The following is a 13,353-nucleotide window of genomic DNA, read 5'->3' on the forward strand; positions in this document are numbered from 1 at the left end:
GCTGGGTGATGTGATTTAGGGGTTGCAGTTGGTAATGCTGGGTGGGCAGTTGGACTTGATGGCCCTAAAGGTCTCTTCCCATCTTGCTGAGTCTATGATTCGATGACTGTGCGAGCAGGGCTGCCCTGTGGGCAGGGAGTGCCAGCTCCTTGGAGACTGAAGAGGAGGCTGAGGGGACACCTCATTGCAGTTACAGCTTCCTCGTGAGGGGAAGAGAAAGGGCAGGTGCTGCTCTGTGGCGACCAGTGACAGGACCCGAGGGAACGGCCTCAAGTCGTGTCAGGGGAGGTTTAGGCTGGATATTAGAAAGCGGTTCTTCCCCCAGAGGGTGGGCGGGAGCTGGAACAGGCTCCCAGCACCAAGGCGGACAGAGCTCAGGGAGCATTTGGACGGCGCTCTGGGGCACAGGGGCGCGCCTCTTGGGAGTGGTGCTGTGAGGGGCTGAGGGCCGGGCTGGCTGCTCCTTGCGGGTCCCCTCAGCTCGGCGCGCTCCGGGACTCACCGAGTGGATTCCGCCGCCCGAGGCGGGGCCGCGCCTGCGCAGCGCCCGAGCTGTCACTGGCCCCCCCCCGCCCGCCCCGCGCGGCGCCGCTCGGGCCATTTTGCGGCGCGATGAGGCGGGAGCGGCGGTGAGAGCAGCGCCCGTCCCGCCCCGCACGGCCCCTCCGAACGGCGAGGAAGCGCAGCCAGGGCACGGCGAGACCCCTCCCCCGGCGGAGCCATGAGCTGGGGCACGGAGCTGTGGGTGAGTGAGTGAGTGAGTGCGGGGGGAGCGCGGCTGCGCTGCCGCCCCCGGCTCATAACGGTCCGTGCGGGGCCGGTGCGGGAGGACGGGTCCGTGCCCGGCGCTCCCCCCCCCCGGCCCGCCCCGCTCCGCGAAGTTTTAACGTGCGGCCACTGCAGGGAAAAATCCCAGCGGGGATTCGGGACTTCTGTTTATTTATTTATTTATTTATTTATTTATTTATTTTTGCTGGAGAAATTAAATAATAGTAACAATCTAAAAGAAAAAAGCTCCACAGCACAAAAATAAGCGGCGGCGGGTGCGGAGCGGAGGGTGGCTCGCCCCGGGGTGGGTTCTGTGTGTGGCTGCTGCGGGAGGCTCCGAGGTGGATCTGTAACAGGGGGTCCGGTTTCAGGAGAGGGAGCTGCAGGGAAGAAAAGCCAGATGATAAAATTTCCTGCCCCTGCTCTGCTGCGGACGGAGGTTTTTACGAGGAGACTTTTTGTGCCGAGTGTAAATAAGCAGGTTCTAAAGGTGCGGAGGGTTTCGGTGTGTAAAGCTCCTTGATGTTTTTGAGGGGAACCTGGAAAGTAGAAATGCATTTGGTTTACCGGCGGAGCATTAGTGGAAAATATCAAACTGTTAAAAAGGAATGAGGAGTGGGTAACAGCGATCTGAAATGGTCCCTCGCTAATCGGAGGAAAGAAGGGAGGGCAGATAAAAGAAGTGCGGGAAGGCAGAAGAGCTGTTACACATATTCAGTCACAAAGAGGACATGCTGCAGCCATGTTTGATGGTGGAGCATGGAGCAAACCTGCTGGCTCGGGGAGGGCTGGTACCCGGGCACGGGAACCTGGGGACCGGGCTGTGCCCTTGGTGGTGGGACGCGAAACATCCTGGGACAAATCTGTGCTCGGGAGGAGGGGGAAGAGGAAAACGGAAACGGTGTTTTGAATGGAGGAGTCAAGAATGAGTGGCAGAGGGTCATCTGGATTGCAAAGCACTGCAGGATTCGCTCCTGTAGTCATCTGTTTGGGGCTGGTAACCGGTGCGAGCTGAGATGAAACCATAGCTGAGCTCTTAAACTGTCTCTGTGTAGAAATGGTTATTTTAGACGTGCTAATTGCTGTCCTTTCTGGATGCATTCCTAAGCCCGTTCTGGAAGGCAGTTCAGCATCCCGTTTTGCTGTGACATTGGAGTCATGTTGTAGCCAAATCTGGTTAGAACTAGACAGTAAATTAGGGAGCAAATGCTGACTGGGAGAGGTTATTGTGGTATGTTTTTATATGCCATAGAAAGAAAGGTGATACATACTGCTGAAAGAGTGTAGTGATGCTATATTGATTCATCACTATATAAACAGCTCTGCTGCATGGGAATGTTTCTGGGGAAATCTGCAGTTGCCTCCTTTTTCTACGTCTTGATGCTTTGGGAGGGGATGAAATAGTTTGAGTGTGATTAGAGTAAGAGGCAAAATAACAATTTTGACATTGGAAAACAAATTCTGAATTCTCAAAAAGGAACTCAATTTTTTCCCATTCTTCAAAGTTTCCAAGTGATACTGATTTGTTTGTGCACAAGAACAGTAGTAGAGAGTAGTGTTTATAAATAGTTGTTTTTGTTTATGCAATATTTGCAGGTGTGTGCACACAGTCATTTATTTGTCTTCTGCAGCAGTTACAAACTGTTTTTGTAACATTTTTTCCTCTGAAAATTTTGTTTGTGAAATTGGCTAATCAGCATCAAAGTATCATGCCTTGTGTCTTCAGTGTAGCACTTTGAGAAGTGTAGCAGGTTACTGAGGAAAAGGGCTGGAACAACGGATTAAATTAATCTAGATACAAATTTGGCAGGAGTTGGTCCCTTTTAAATTGAGCAGAACTTTGAAATCACTGATGGTTTCCAGCGCTCTCGGTATTTAGGCCAAAACAGTGATTTCTCACTCTGCATTCTCCATTTCACGGGCAAAGGAAACCACACAAACAACTTGTATTTAATATATGCCACCTTCTTCTGTTGATCATGACATGTTGCTTTTAAACAAAATTAAACTTCCATTTACCTCAGAACTTTAGTCTTTGTTTTAAGTAGCCACGGAATGGGTTTTTAGGAGCAGGTGTTGTAAGCAGCAAATTCCTGTTCTCCATGTGACTGGTATATGGATTGAAGGACTGGAAGTTGAGGCAATAACAGGTGTTTTCAACTGTCGTTTAGAAATTTGCTAGAAGGATCAGCGATGTTTGCTCAGGCTTGACTTGCACCCTCTGTCTCTGATCTACCAGGCTGGTTGTGTGTTTGTGATTCACCTCTTTAAATGTAGCAAAGGAGAAGTAAAATCGAGCTTGCTTTTTAGAGCATGTAGGATGCTAATGTGCATGGAGTTATGTAGAATTTCTGTTCGTTCCTGCAGGGGGAAAAAAGCTGGTTGCAGAAAGCCTCATACTTCAGAAGCAATAAAATCCCTTTGGCAATGTGGAAGTTATTCCCAAAACAGGCTTTTAGCCTGTGATGTGAATGTATCTCTCTGCCTCTGGGTTGCAAATCCTATTGCAGAGTTCTTCTTGATATTTCACTCCATTCTGGACTTTGAGTTACATCTCAAGATTGTCCCTGTGAGTGTAAATGGCCCCATAACTAGAATTATTAGAGGTGCTAACGCAGCACCTGTATGAGGTGGAATGCTTGGGATAATGAGATCACCTGGGGCCTCCCTGCAATCCAGTGTTACAGAACAGAACCTGAAGGTCTCCTGTAACCCTGTGTGAGTTCCCTGTGTGCAGGGCTGCTCTGTGCAGTTTGTCCATCCACCCAAGCCCTGCAGAATTCTTTCTACCTGTTACTTCAGACGTTCAGGAGCTGAGGAGGAGGCGATGGGTGAAGGACAGAATAACTCTGAACTGTTTTATTTTTCACCCTGGTTGAAGAGTGCATTAAGGGCTAACAGGTGGGAGGGTATAGTACATACTTATTTCGTGTCTGATTCTTGAAATTGGCAATGTTTTCTAAATACTAATTTAAATAATAATGATTTTTAATGTAAATGGTAAGTAAAGGTTATATGTACCAGTGTGCAGACTTGACTTGTACCTTCAGTAACTACACTTTGGGGTCAAATGGATGTAAAAGCATACTTGGATCTCCTTCACCCTTTTTTCTCTCTTGGCTAGTGGGAAAGAACATGGAGCATGGCACACACAGCTATTGTGAAGGGTGCTTTAGCCAGTAAAATCATAGTGTGTGCCACACTTCCCACCTGTGGTATGAAGCCCTTGAAACAAGTGGAATTACATTGCAAACTAAGCTGAAACTAACCTTAGCACTTGGGTGCTTGTCTTCTGAGTGGAAAAGGCTGTGGCTTCATGGTTGGAATATTGAAGGGAATGAACCTCGTTGATGATGAGTTTTGGTACAGGATATAGTTTGGGGGAGCTAAGTGTAAATCTGTGGTTAAATGGTCCGGGAAAAACTCTGCCTTTTCTGAATACTGTCACAGCATGGCAAGTGTAAGTGGTCAAGGGGTTAAATGTGGAAAGTTTTACCATTTTGTTAAGAATGTTTCCGTATGAATGTTTCAGAGGTGCACATGCTGTGGGTTTGTTGTTGGTTTTTTTTTTTTTTCCACATTCAGTGTAAAGTTTAAAAAAAGCTTGGGGAGGAAGGTGATTTAATCAAAATTTTCTTTGACCTTTGTGAAAGCTGGGTGGCTGCTAACAGCTGCCACTGTCCTTTCAGCCTGTGAGAAGGTGGATATTCAGTATTTGCAAAGGACTTAATTTGCTGCCCTCATGCAAAGGGGCTCTGTGGGCCAACTCCTCACGGAACCGATACTTTGGGGACCACACCTTTTGCTTGTGGAGTTCCAGTATGCTTTAGTATGCAAAAACATGGATTGTGGATATGGTTGTTTTTGCCTTTCAAAGTTCATTCCACGTAGGTGCAACTCTGAGAACCTGAAGCCCCCACTTGCTCTCTGTAACTGCTAAATTGTTTCCTCTGTCAGGACTGGCGTCTCTATTTCATCAGCAGAATTTGTGTTTAAACAGCTGTAACCTTGCATTTCTGCAATTTGCTTGAATGCAGCATTGTTCTTCAATAGGGTTTGCAATGTATGGCTGTTGCATATAGTGGTGACTCACATTTGGAAACAGTTTGGAGCACCTGGGTGGCTTTGACCTTGGTGACATTATGTAGTAGTGCTGTCCGGGCACAGCAGTCAAATGTCATCTTAAACGAAGGCCTTGTTTTTCTCTGTCCTTTCTAAGAGGATCTGCGGAGCTGGATCTAAGGTTTGATGTATTGATTCTGGAGCCAACATCTAGTCTTATTGTGTGCACCACTAGCTGATTGCATACAATAGAAACGGTGTGTGTGTCATCCCACCCATCCCATTCTCACACCTCCCACAGCCCCCGCCCCCCCAATTCTTCGATTTTGGGTGTTAACTGTTAGTCTCCAACACCGAAATGAAAAGGAGATGGTGTCTGATGGGAGAAGGACACGAGTCTTTAGTCTTGCTTGATAAGTCACAGGTTAACTCTGATGAGCTGAGAGTTTCCATTATGGGCCGAACCCTCACAGGTGGGTGGATGAATTGTTGGCAGCTTAGACAATCTTCTCCTGTGGTGATGGCAAATGCTTTTTTGAAACGTGTATTTTGTTGTAAATTGGCTGTGAATTGTTGCAACTTATTTGATGTCGTTCAGACAACTCCTAGAGGCGGAGCTGTGTATCGCTGACTCTTTTTTTCTTTGTGTTTCGCAGAATCTTGGTTTCTGTTTAGTTAATACTTTTGTGTATTTCAAAGGGTCTGAAATTTCAGTCACCAAAAAAAAAAATGCTCCCAGAGTAAGGCAACCTAAAAGCAAATACAGTGAGAGACTGGAGGAAAACAGGCTAAAGTCAGTAATAAATGCATTATATTTATAATGTTGGCTTGGTTATCCTAAAGCCCTCAGTAAAAGTTCTACACAGAGTGCTGGAGATGGGCACTTCAAATCAAAATTCGCTTTTTATTACTTATATAGTATTGGTTTGGTGTTCTGTATAGTAATTTTGAGGTAGCAAAACTGTCTGACATTAATATCCCCTTATTTCACAGTGGCTCACTCACTGTTTTAAGTGGTAAGTATATGCAGATTAGCGAGTGAGGAATAGTTTACAGAAGCTGAATCATTACACGGTATCTGCACTGTGCAGCTCACACCTTCATGTGTTTGGGGTGAGATTTCAGGCTGCTGCAGCCTCTTTTTCTGTGCACAGTAGAGTTATTGCTGTCATAGTCCTTTTTGTGAGTTTAAGAAGAGATAATTTTTAAACTTTAGGATGATGTGTGGTGGGAGGGCTCCTCTGCTACTGGCAGGAGCTGGTTGGTTGGAGAATGGGGTTATGTGTGAGGTCCCTTAGCACCTGCAGGCACCAGGAGTAGAAGGACTCTCTCCTGGTACCTAAAGGAGTCGCTGAGTCTTAAATGTATGAACGTGTGAGTAATCTCGTTTACAGTTCTGCTTTGCTTTAAGAAAGAGGTTTTCTACAATATTGTCTCCAACCTATTCTTGTATTTCCTACCTATTCATTAAAAAAATGGGGGATTTACGGTCTTTCAGCGTGAGTCAAGGCTGCAGAATACATGTTTTCCCTTTCAGCCACAGGCTCTTCCCAGTCGTATTGTGGCTGCTCAAGATCCCCCGCTTCCTCGAACCATATGGGGAGGCAGTCAAACATGAGACGATGTTTTTCTGGACTCCTTGCAGCTCATTAGTGTTACTCATGTTGTGAAACATTCTTTTACGGCAGAATTTCAAAAGCTGTAAAACATTCTTTTAAAGCAGAATTTCAAAAGCCGAATTCCACATGAAGAGTAGGAGCCACTGCTGCGCTGTAACTTAATAACCTGTTCCTCATTATTGCCTTTGATTGCTGGACAGGTAACCTGCTAATGAATTTTTGGAAATTCACTTTCATCCTGTTTGAAATAATGTTGCTGAGATTGGTTATACATTGAATCCAATCCAGCTGTCAAAATCCAATGCTTTGTTGAGTTTCCTTAATGTTTTTGTAAATATTTTAGAATAACTTCCCCCTTCAATATAATCATACACTTCAAATGAAACTTTTCTTCCTCCTTCCACCCCTAGAAACACTGCTTTTCTATTAATTTTTTTGCTTTAACCAGTGAGCTGTGAGAGTTAAAACACTGTTCTCTCTTAGCATGTTGCCGTCTTTGTTATTCTGCTCAATCAATGGCCTTGGCTCTAAGATACAAAACGGTGGAAAAGTACTATATATGTTGTGTGTATGTACAGGATATGATGTTTTTACTTTTTCTAGAGCAGGTGTGGTGGAATAGTTTGGATCCCTTTGGAATTTAACATGATTGTCTTGTCTCCGTGTTGTCCGGCGACAAATTTATTAACGCGGTCATTATTTTCTTTTGGTTCAATTTATTAAGAATGGTTTGTTGGCATAATTAAATAAAATGTTTCTTTTTCCATCTAAAATTTGAAAATATGGGAGATGGGGGTTTCTAGATTACTTAGAGCAGAGTTGAAGTGCAAGAATGAAATGCTGCTTGCCTGGTGTTCATTGCTGATCACTGAAGCAGATCATGTTGTAAAGCACGTAAAGAAGCAGTTCTGTTGCAATGTTGTCCTTAATTTATTGGAGGAAGAGTCAACCTAATTGGGAAAACACCCAGAGGAACAACAACAATCCCCCAGCTGCCCTCTGAAACCCAGTAAAGCAATAAAACTTAAAATGGAGTCACTTGGGAACTAATGCCTGGTTTAGAAGGATGGTCCCCAATGAGCTACCCAGTCACCCAGATAGTCCTTAATCCTGAGGAAATCCCATAGTGGATTATTCTTTCTGTAGCTGAAATAAAATAGATTTCTTCCATTAAACATGTATCACTTGGCCATCTCTTGTTGGGTGTTTTTCAAGTGCTTCTATTTGGTACCTAAAGAGTTTTTTAGAAAGCAATTCCTTCAGTTCTGCCCTTGCAGTGGGGCAGGCACGAGTGCTGCTGGCACCATTCACGTGTCTGAAGGGGAAGGGTAGTTTGTAGTGTTTAGACTTACTCCTCTGGGAACAGCAGGTACAATTTCTCTCATAAATTATTCATTTTATAGTTCAAACGTTTTACTTTCATTGCACTGAACCTGTGGAGGTGCAGATAAAGGAATACTACCTTTGTGACAGGAGAAGGATCATCTTGCAGAGATCCTGAGATTATACTTTTTCCTAAATGCACTCCTGGAGATTTTGCTCCATTTAACACCAAGAAATTGCTTATTGGGTGCCTTGGACAGTTTTCTCTGTCTCAGCCTCTGAGCTGGGAGCTCTTCTTATTGAGAAGGTATTTAACACTTTCTGTTCAAGTTATCTCTTTTCTGCTGCTTACATTTTTTTCCACATTAGTGTGCTCAGGCTGCAGTTTTCTCCTTTCTGCACCCACCTCTTGCTTTTTGTGTTTCAGATTAGTCAGAATTATTCAGTTACCAGGGCCAGTGTATTGCACATGCTAAACATGATGCCTCTTGGGTTTTGGAAAGCTGCTGTGCTCCCATTCACTGGAGCAAGGGTTTCAAATTTGGCAGACAAAAGCTGTTGAACAGGGTGCCGTTCTTGAGAAAATATTCCCAACTGTAACTCTTTGGAAAAATACCACTTTACATGTGCTCAGAGAAGATATTATTGACAAAGTCTTTGTGGGCGCTGGCTACGTTTTGGCCTCGGAGGAGTTTTTGTGGGACAAGGTGATGAGGTCACCCATGGAATAATTGCAGATGGCTCAGTCTGGTCCTTGCAGGAGAGCAGCCAGACATCCCATGCCATGGCTGCCCAAGGCCAGGGTGGAGCTGGGCAGCCTCTCCTGCTCTCAGGCTCCTTTGTTGGCAGAGGAAGAAGCTGGCTGGAGGACAGCCCTGGAAGAGTGGGATCTGTGTTAGGGAAGAATAGTGGAAGAAAGCAGACTGACAGCTGGGAGGGAGAGGGGATGGAAAGCAGGGCTGCACCAAGTCATGCTAAAGGTCCTCCTGACCACCTGTGTACTTTCTTAATGGTAGCAAACCGGTTCTTCTGTTGTTACAGACTGATTCTTCTCTTGTTACACTCACCTGAGGGTGAGCGAGGTGCTGTGGTCAGAGAGGAAACTGCCTGATTCAGGAGACTGAAGGTGGGGAAGAAAGAGCAGAAGATCATCCTAAGATCTGGTTACAGACAGTTGGATCTGCTTGTCTAGGAACTGCTCCTGTGCTTGAAGTGCCAAGAATGATGGAGATAGGGTCATTTGAGGGGAGGTAATTGAAGCTGGCAGTTCTGACAGGGGGAGAACCAGGGCGAACTGAGCAAAGGAAGCAGCAGAAATGAGCTCAGGAGGAGAAAATGAAATTAAACAAAGAAAACAAGGAACCAGTCAGTAACAAGGAAACAGTTTGGATAAAGAGCTTGTAGGGAGAGCAGGGTTGGGCTCTGGGTGGGATTGTGACTTGCTGTCAGACAGGCCATGCAATGGGATTAGTGCATTAGGAAGGACAAGTCAAGAGTTTGATGGGATCAGGAGAAAGTATAGTGGGTGTACAAGGGGAAGGAAGAAGCATGGAGCAAAGGATGAAGATTAGATAAGAAGCAAAGCAGAAAAGTAATGAATAGACCCAGCAGTCCTCTTTTACCTGCTTGGCTGTGTAGCATTGCTATTTTATGTGGCTTTTTCCATGTAACATTTAAGTAGAGTTGACGTACTGGTTTCAATGTGTGTACGTTGATTTCTGTGGTTTCGTTTTGCATCTTTACTCACTGTGGAGGAATATTTGACCACATCCCCCAAATGAGAGCTTTATCCAGAAGTGTGTGCACTGCTGTTTTTCATCCACTTGTTCTGTGCAGAAAGCCTTGAGGAATTGTTTAGCAAATAAGCCTAAAATGTGTTTAGATAATATTTTTTCACTCTGCACAATGTTCTCTTATGCAGAGATAAATGCTTTAACACTTTTATCTTGTATTTACAAAAAGAAGAAAAATGATTGGCATGAAGCAGTGAGTGAATGGAAGTGTGTTTTCTCAAACAAAAGTTAAATGGGGAAGGGAAATATTTCTTGTGCTCTTGAGGGATGTTGATCTGTCAAATGTGGGTCTTACAGGAGTAGCACTAATTAAGAGTGTGTAACTAAGGTTTTGCTGTAGTAAAAGAAAAACTGGCAGTGGATGGACTGGGAGAGCTGTGATAGAACCCTACATAAATATTTTTTCACCCATCTTGTCTGTCTCTCCCAAATACAGCAGTCTGAGATCCTTATGCTCGTGTGTAGTCACTGGAAAACCCTAAAAATAAAGGGTGAGAGAAAAGGGTTGTATGTGCTGGTCAAGAGCCTTTATTTCCTTACAAGTCTTTGGAGTTGTGAAACATCTGGGTTTCACAGAGGATGCTGTTGGCATGTGTTCATAACTTAACATGCAAAAGCTCAAAAACTGTGTAGCACAGCTTTGCTTCAGTTTTTGGTGTGCAAAAAACTCTTCCTAAGCAAACATTTCTGTCGTGTCTGTATTGGTTAGGGGGTTTTCTTTGCTGCTTTGCTCAAAGATGCCATCAGCTGATCTGCTCCATCCTCCCAAGGGACAGCCAGCCAAGGGATCCAGCACTCACAGGTTATTGTTGCATGCTTTACCTGAAACCTAAAAGTGAACCAGCTGACTCTTTAGGTGGTGAGAATGCATCTCACATGACATGTGTGACTCTGTTCCTATTTAAATCAGTGCCCTGGGGATTTACAGCCTTATTTTTGGAATAGGGGGGCTAGCTACTTTCCAGCTCTATTTAAAGATAAAATAAAGTTTATCTGGCTGCGTGGGTGCATGTGGCTTTCTGAGATGCAGTGGAGTAGCCCAGAAAACTGCCCTGGAAGGGTGGCAGGGTGCATCCATGCCTGGTAAAGCACAATATGAACTGTGGGCATCTCCCCACCTCCTCTTCCAGATAAATGTGGGCTGCTTTTTCATTTCTGCATTGTGGCTCTTGCTCTGATTCCTGTCTGCGTCATCCTTATACCTGTATTATGTATGAAATTGCTGAAAGCTCTTTTTCCAGAGGTTCAGTATGATTGACATGAAGCTATCTTGAAATAGGAAAGCTGTAATTGTTGGAAGACGAAAATTTTTACAAGAAATGTGGTATTGTGAAACACATGCACCTAATTTAGGCATCTTTGGAGACTGGGTCTGCAGAGTTGTCACTCTTTGAGAATACTTAGTCTTGAACAGAAAGCTTGTGTATCATAATGCCAGCATTTAATGGTTGAGGGAGTGTGTTGAATTGTTCCACTAACAAAAGCCTTTGCTGAGCTAAACAATACAAATATAAATATTTCACTTGGTTATTAGCAGCTGAGTTGAAGTGCTTGATGGTTGGGAACAGCATGACAAAGTAGTACACTCCATTCACACAAAGGTCAGAAGACATTTTACATGATATTTATGGGTTCCATGCATGCAGTTATAGGCATTTGTATTGAATGTTGAATCTGTTGTTGGCTCAGTGTAGTCATCTTTGGTTTTGCTTGTGGGTTAATCCCTGGGAACCAAAAAAAAAAATGGAATAGTGACAGAGAAGCCAAAAGCTGGAATCCACACTTGCAGAGTTGAACTAGTGAAAAATGTCTAAATAATGGAAATTCAGAAACCCTTTCACAATTAGAATGTAAGAATTAAGTGCTTCTTTCTTTATTCATGATCCATGGGCGTACAGTGGTGGTTGGGAGTTGCTGGTCAGTGGAGCAGCATTGATTTCCCTCTGGGGGCAAGGCATCCATCCAACCTTCTCAACAGGGGGTGGGATTGATTCCTTAATCGCAGCAGCAACAATCCATCCTGAAGCTTCCTCAAGGTATTAGGGCTAAATTAAACAGTCTGGGACAAGTGTGTAAGCCCTAATGCACTTCAAGAGGCTTTCCTGAACAGGAGAATTTTGAAAATAGTCAGAAGATGAACCCAAAAGTAACAGAGAAAAAAAAGCCACAGGCACAAATCACCCTTAAAAAAGGGACTGTGATACATTTGCTTTGTGTGGTGCAGTGCTTAGTGCTCAGATTCTCTCAGGGAAGAAAAGATGCATGAACTGTAGCTCTATTCATGGCATTGTATTTAGAATTTGTTTTTCTCTCCTTTGTGTACGTGTTCCATAGATGTTCCAAAAATAGATATGGTCACAAATATTAAATTAGTGGAATTAGGCATCTTAAGGCCAGGAAATGCACAGTTTTTTTAACAACACTCATTACCGAGGAAATATGAGTTCTTATGCATATTGTATTATGTCTTAATTTTGCAGAATGTTAAGATTGTGTTTACTTGTGTGCATTTGCAGAGTCCACAATGCTGCATGAATTTCTTAGGGATAAAAATGTCACAGTTGCATTCAGGTTTTCTGGAATTTTACTTTTCTTTTACTTTCATTGCCTTGGAAGAGGAAGGAAGCATGATGACTGAGCTTCAGTCTGTTCATTAAGTGCTCCCAGGCAAGAATTAACTATAATGTGTCAGTAGCCTTGTTGGATGTGCTTACTGATTGCTATGGATGTGCAGAAGTACTCAAAAAATAAGTGAGGTAGAATAGATGATGCCTCTTCAGTCTCACTCTTAGTTCTCAACCACTTTGTCTTGCTCTGTCTCACTCTGCAGCCCAAGTCAGGTAAGCAGTAATGTTCTTTTTCCAGAATATTGGAATCCTTTACAGGTATGTCCAGAAGGCCTGAGGACTTCAGAAAAGCTGGAATGTTTTAGGGTGACTCTTTGTTAAATCATGTAGGTGAAAGCATTCTGAATGTTCCTGATGGAAATTGGCAGGTGGGGTCATCTTAGACCTCTGGCTTCAGAGGTGCTCTACCATAACACAAACTTCATTGGTCCTGGTGGCTCATGGTCCACCAGTCTGAGCCATGAATTAGCAGCCAAAACTCTGTTATTTTGGGGAGATGAATTTAAACTTCAGGGTTTGTGAAAAACAAACCCTTTATTTTTCCCTTCCTTGACTGGGAGCAGTTTCGAGTCAACCTTTGGACCAGAGTTGTAGCTTCCAAAAACTATTTTAAGTGGAAGGTATTGTCATTGGAACAGCTGTAGAGCACTGAATGACCTTGTTGTCCTTGCTGTGGGAGGGGATGTTCTTGTCAATTCGTGAGAAATTCTTTCTTTCTCTCCCTTCCCTCTGTGTACGAAGGTAAACACACATTTGTTTTCCTCTTCCCCTCTCTGAATCAACCTGGTTCAGAGGCCAAACTTGCTTTCCTTACTTGGCAGATAAAAACATCTAATAGATTCAAGTCAATATCCTCTTTCATATTTTTTAGATGATTCAACTGCTCACGAAGCAACTGGTCTCTCCCTGCATTATAAAATAGTTGGGGAGTCATGGGACGTTCAGGGAACTGAGCCCAGAAGCTCCAGTTGCTGTGTGAAGATCAGTAGCTCAGATCCATCCAAGTCAAAGGTTGGACAGAAGGTTCCTGTTTGTTCTTCAAACAAAAGCATTTCTTGTGTGTTTGAGTGCTCTTTAATCCAAGAGACAGAGCTGCAGCCTCATAATGGATGAAAGCTGGAGTAAGCAAAGCCCAGATATGAGGGAGAGGGGAGAAAAAAG

At 44.0% G+C, this 13,353-nt stretch overlaps 1 protein-coding gene across 1 annotated transcript in view; it reads left to right on the plus strand.

Moving 5' to 3' along the window:
• Positions 1–586: 586 nt before the first annotated feature.
• The window catches only part of FNBP1 (formin binding protein 1), a 98,208-nt gene continuing 85,441 nt past the window's right edge, over positions 587–13,353 (plus strand). The window contains exon 1 of the mRNA XM_032708123.1: positions 587–745. Within this exon, the coding sequence (XP_032564014.1) occupies positions 722–745 (24 nt within the window). The 5' untranslated portion in view covers positions 587–721. The remainder of the gene's footprint in view (positions 746–13,353) is intronic.

This window comes from Chiroxiphia lanceolata, chromosome 21 (genome assembly GCF_009829145.1).
Source record: "Chiroxiphia lanceolata isolate bChiLan1 chromosome 21, bChiLan1.pri, whole genome shotgun sequence".
In the NCBI taxonomy this organism is placed as follows: domain Eukaryota; kingdom Metazoa; phylum Chordata; class Aves; order Passeriformes; family Pipridae; genus Chiroxiphia; species Chiroxiphia lanceolata.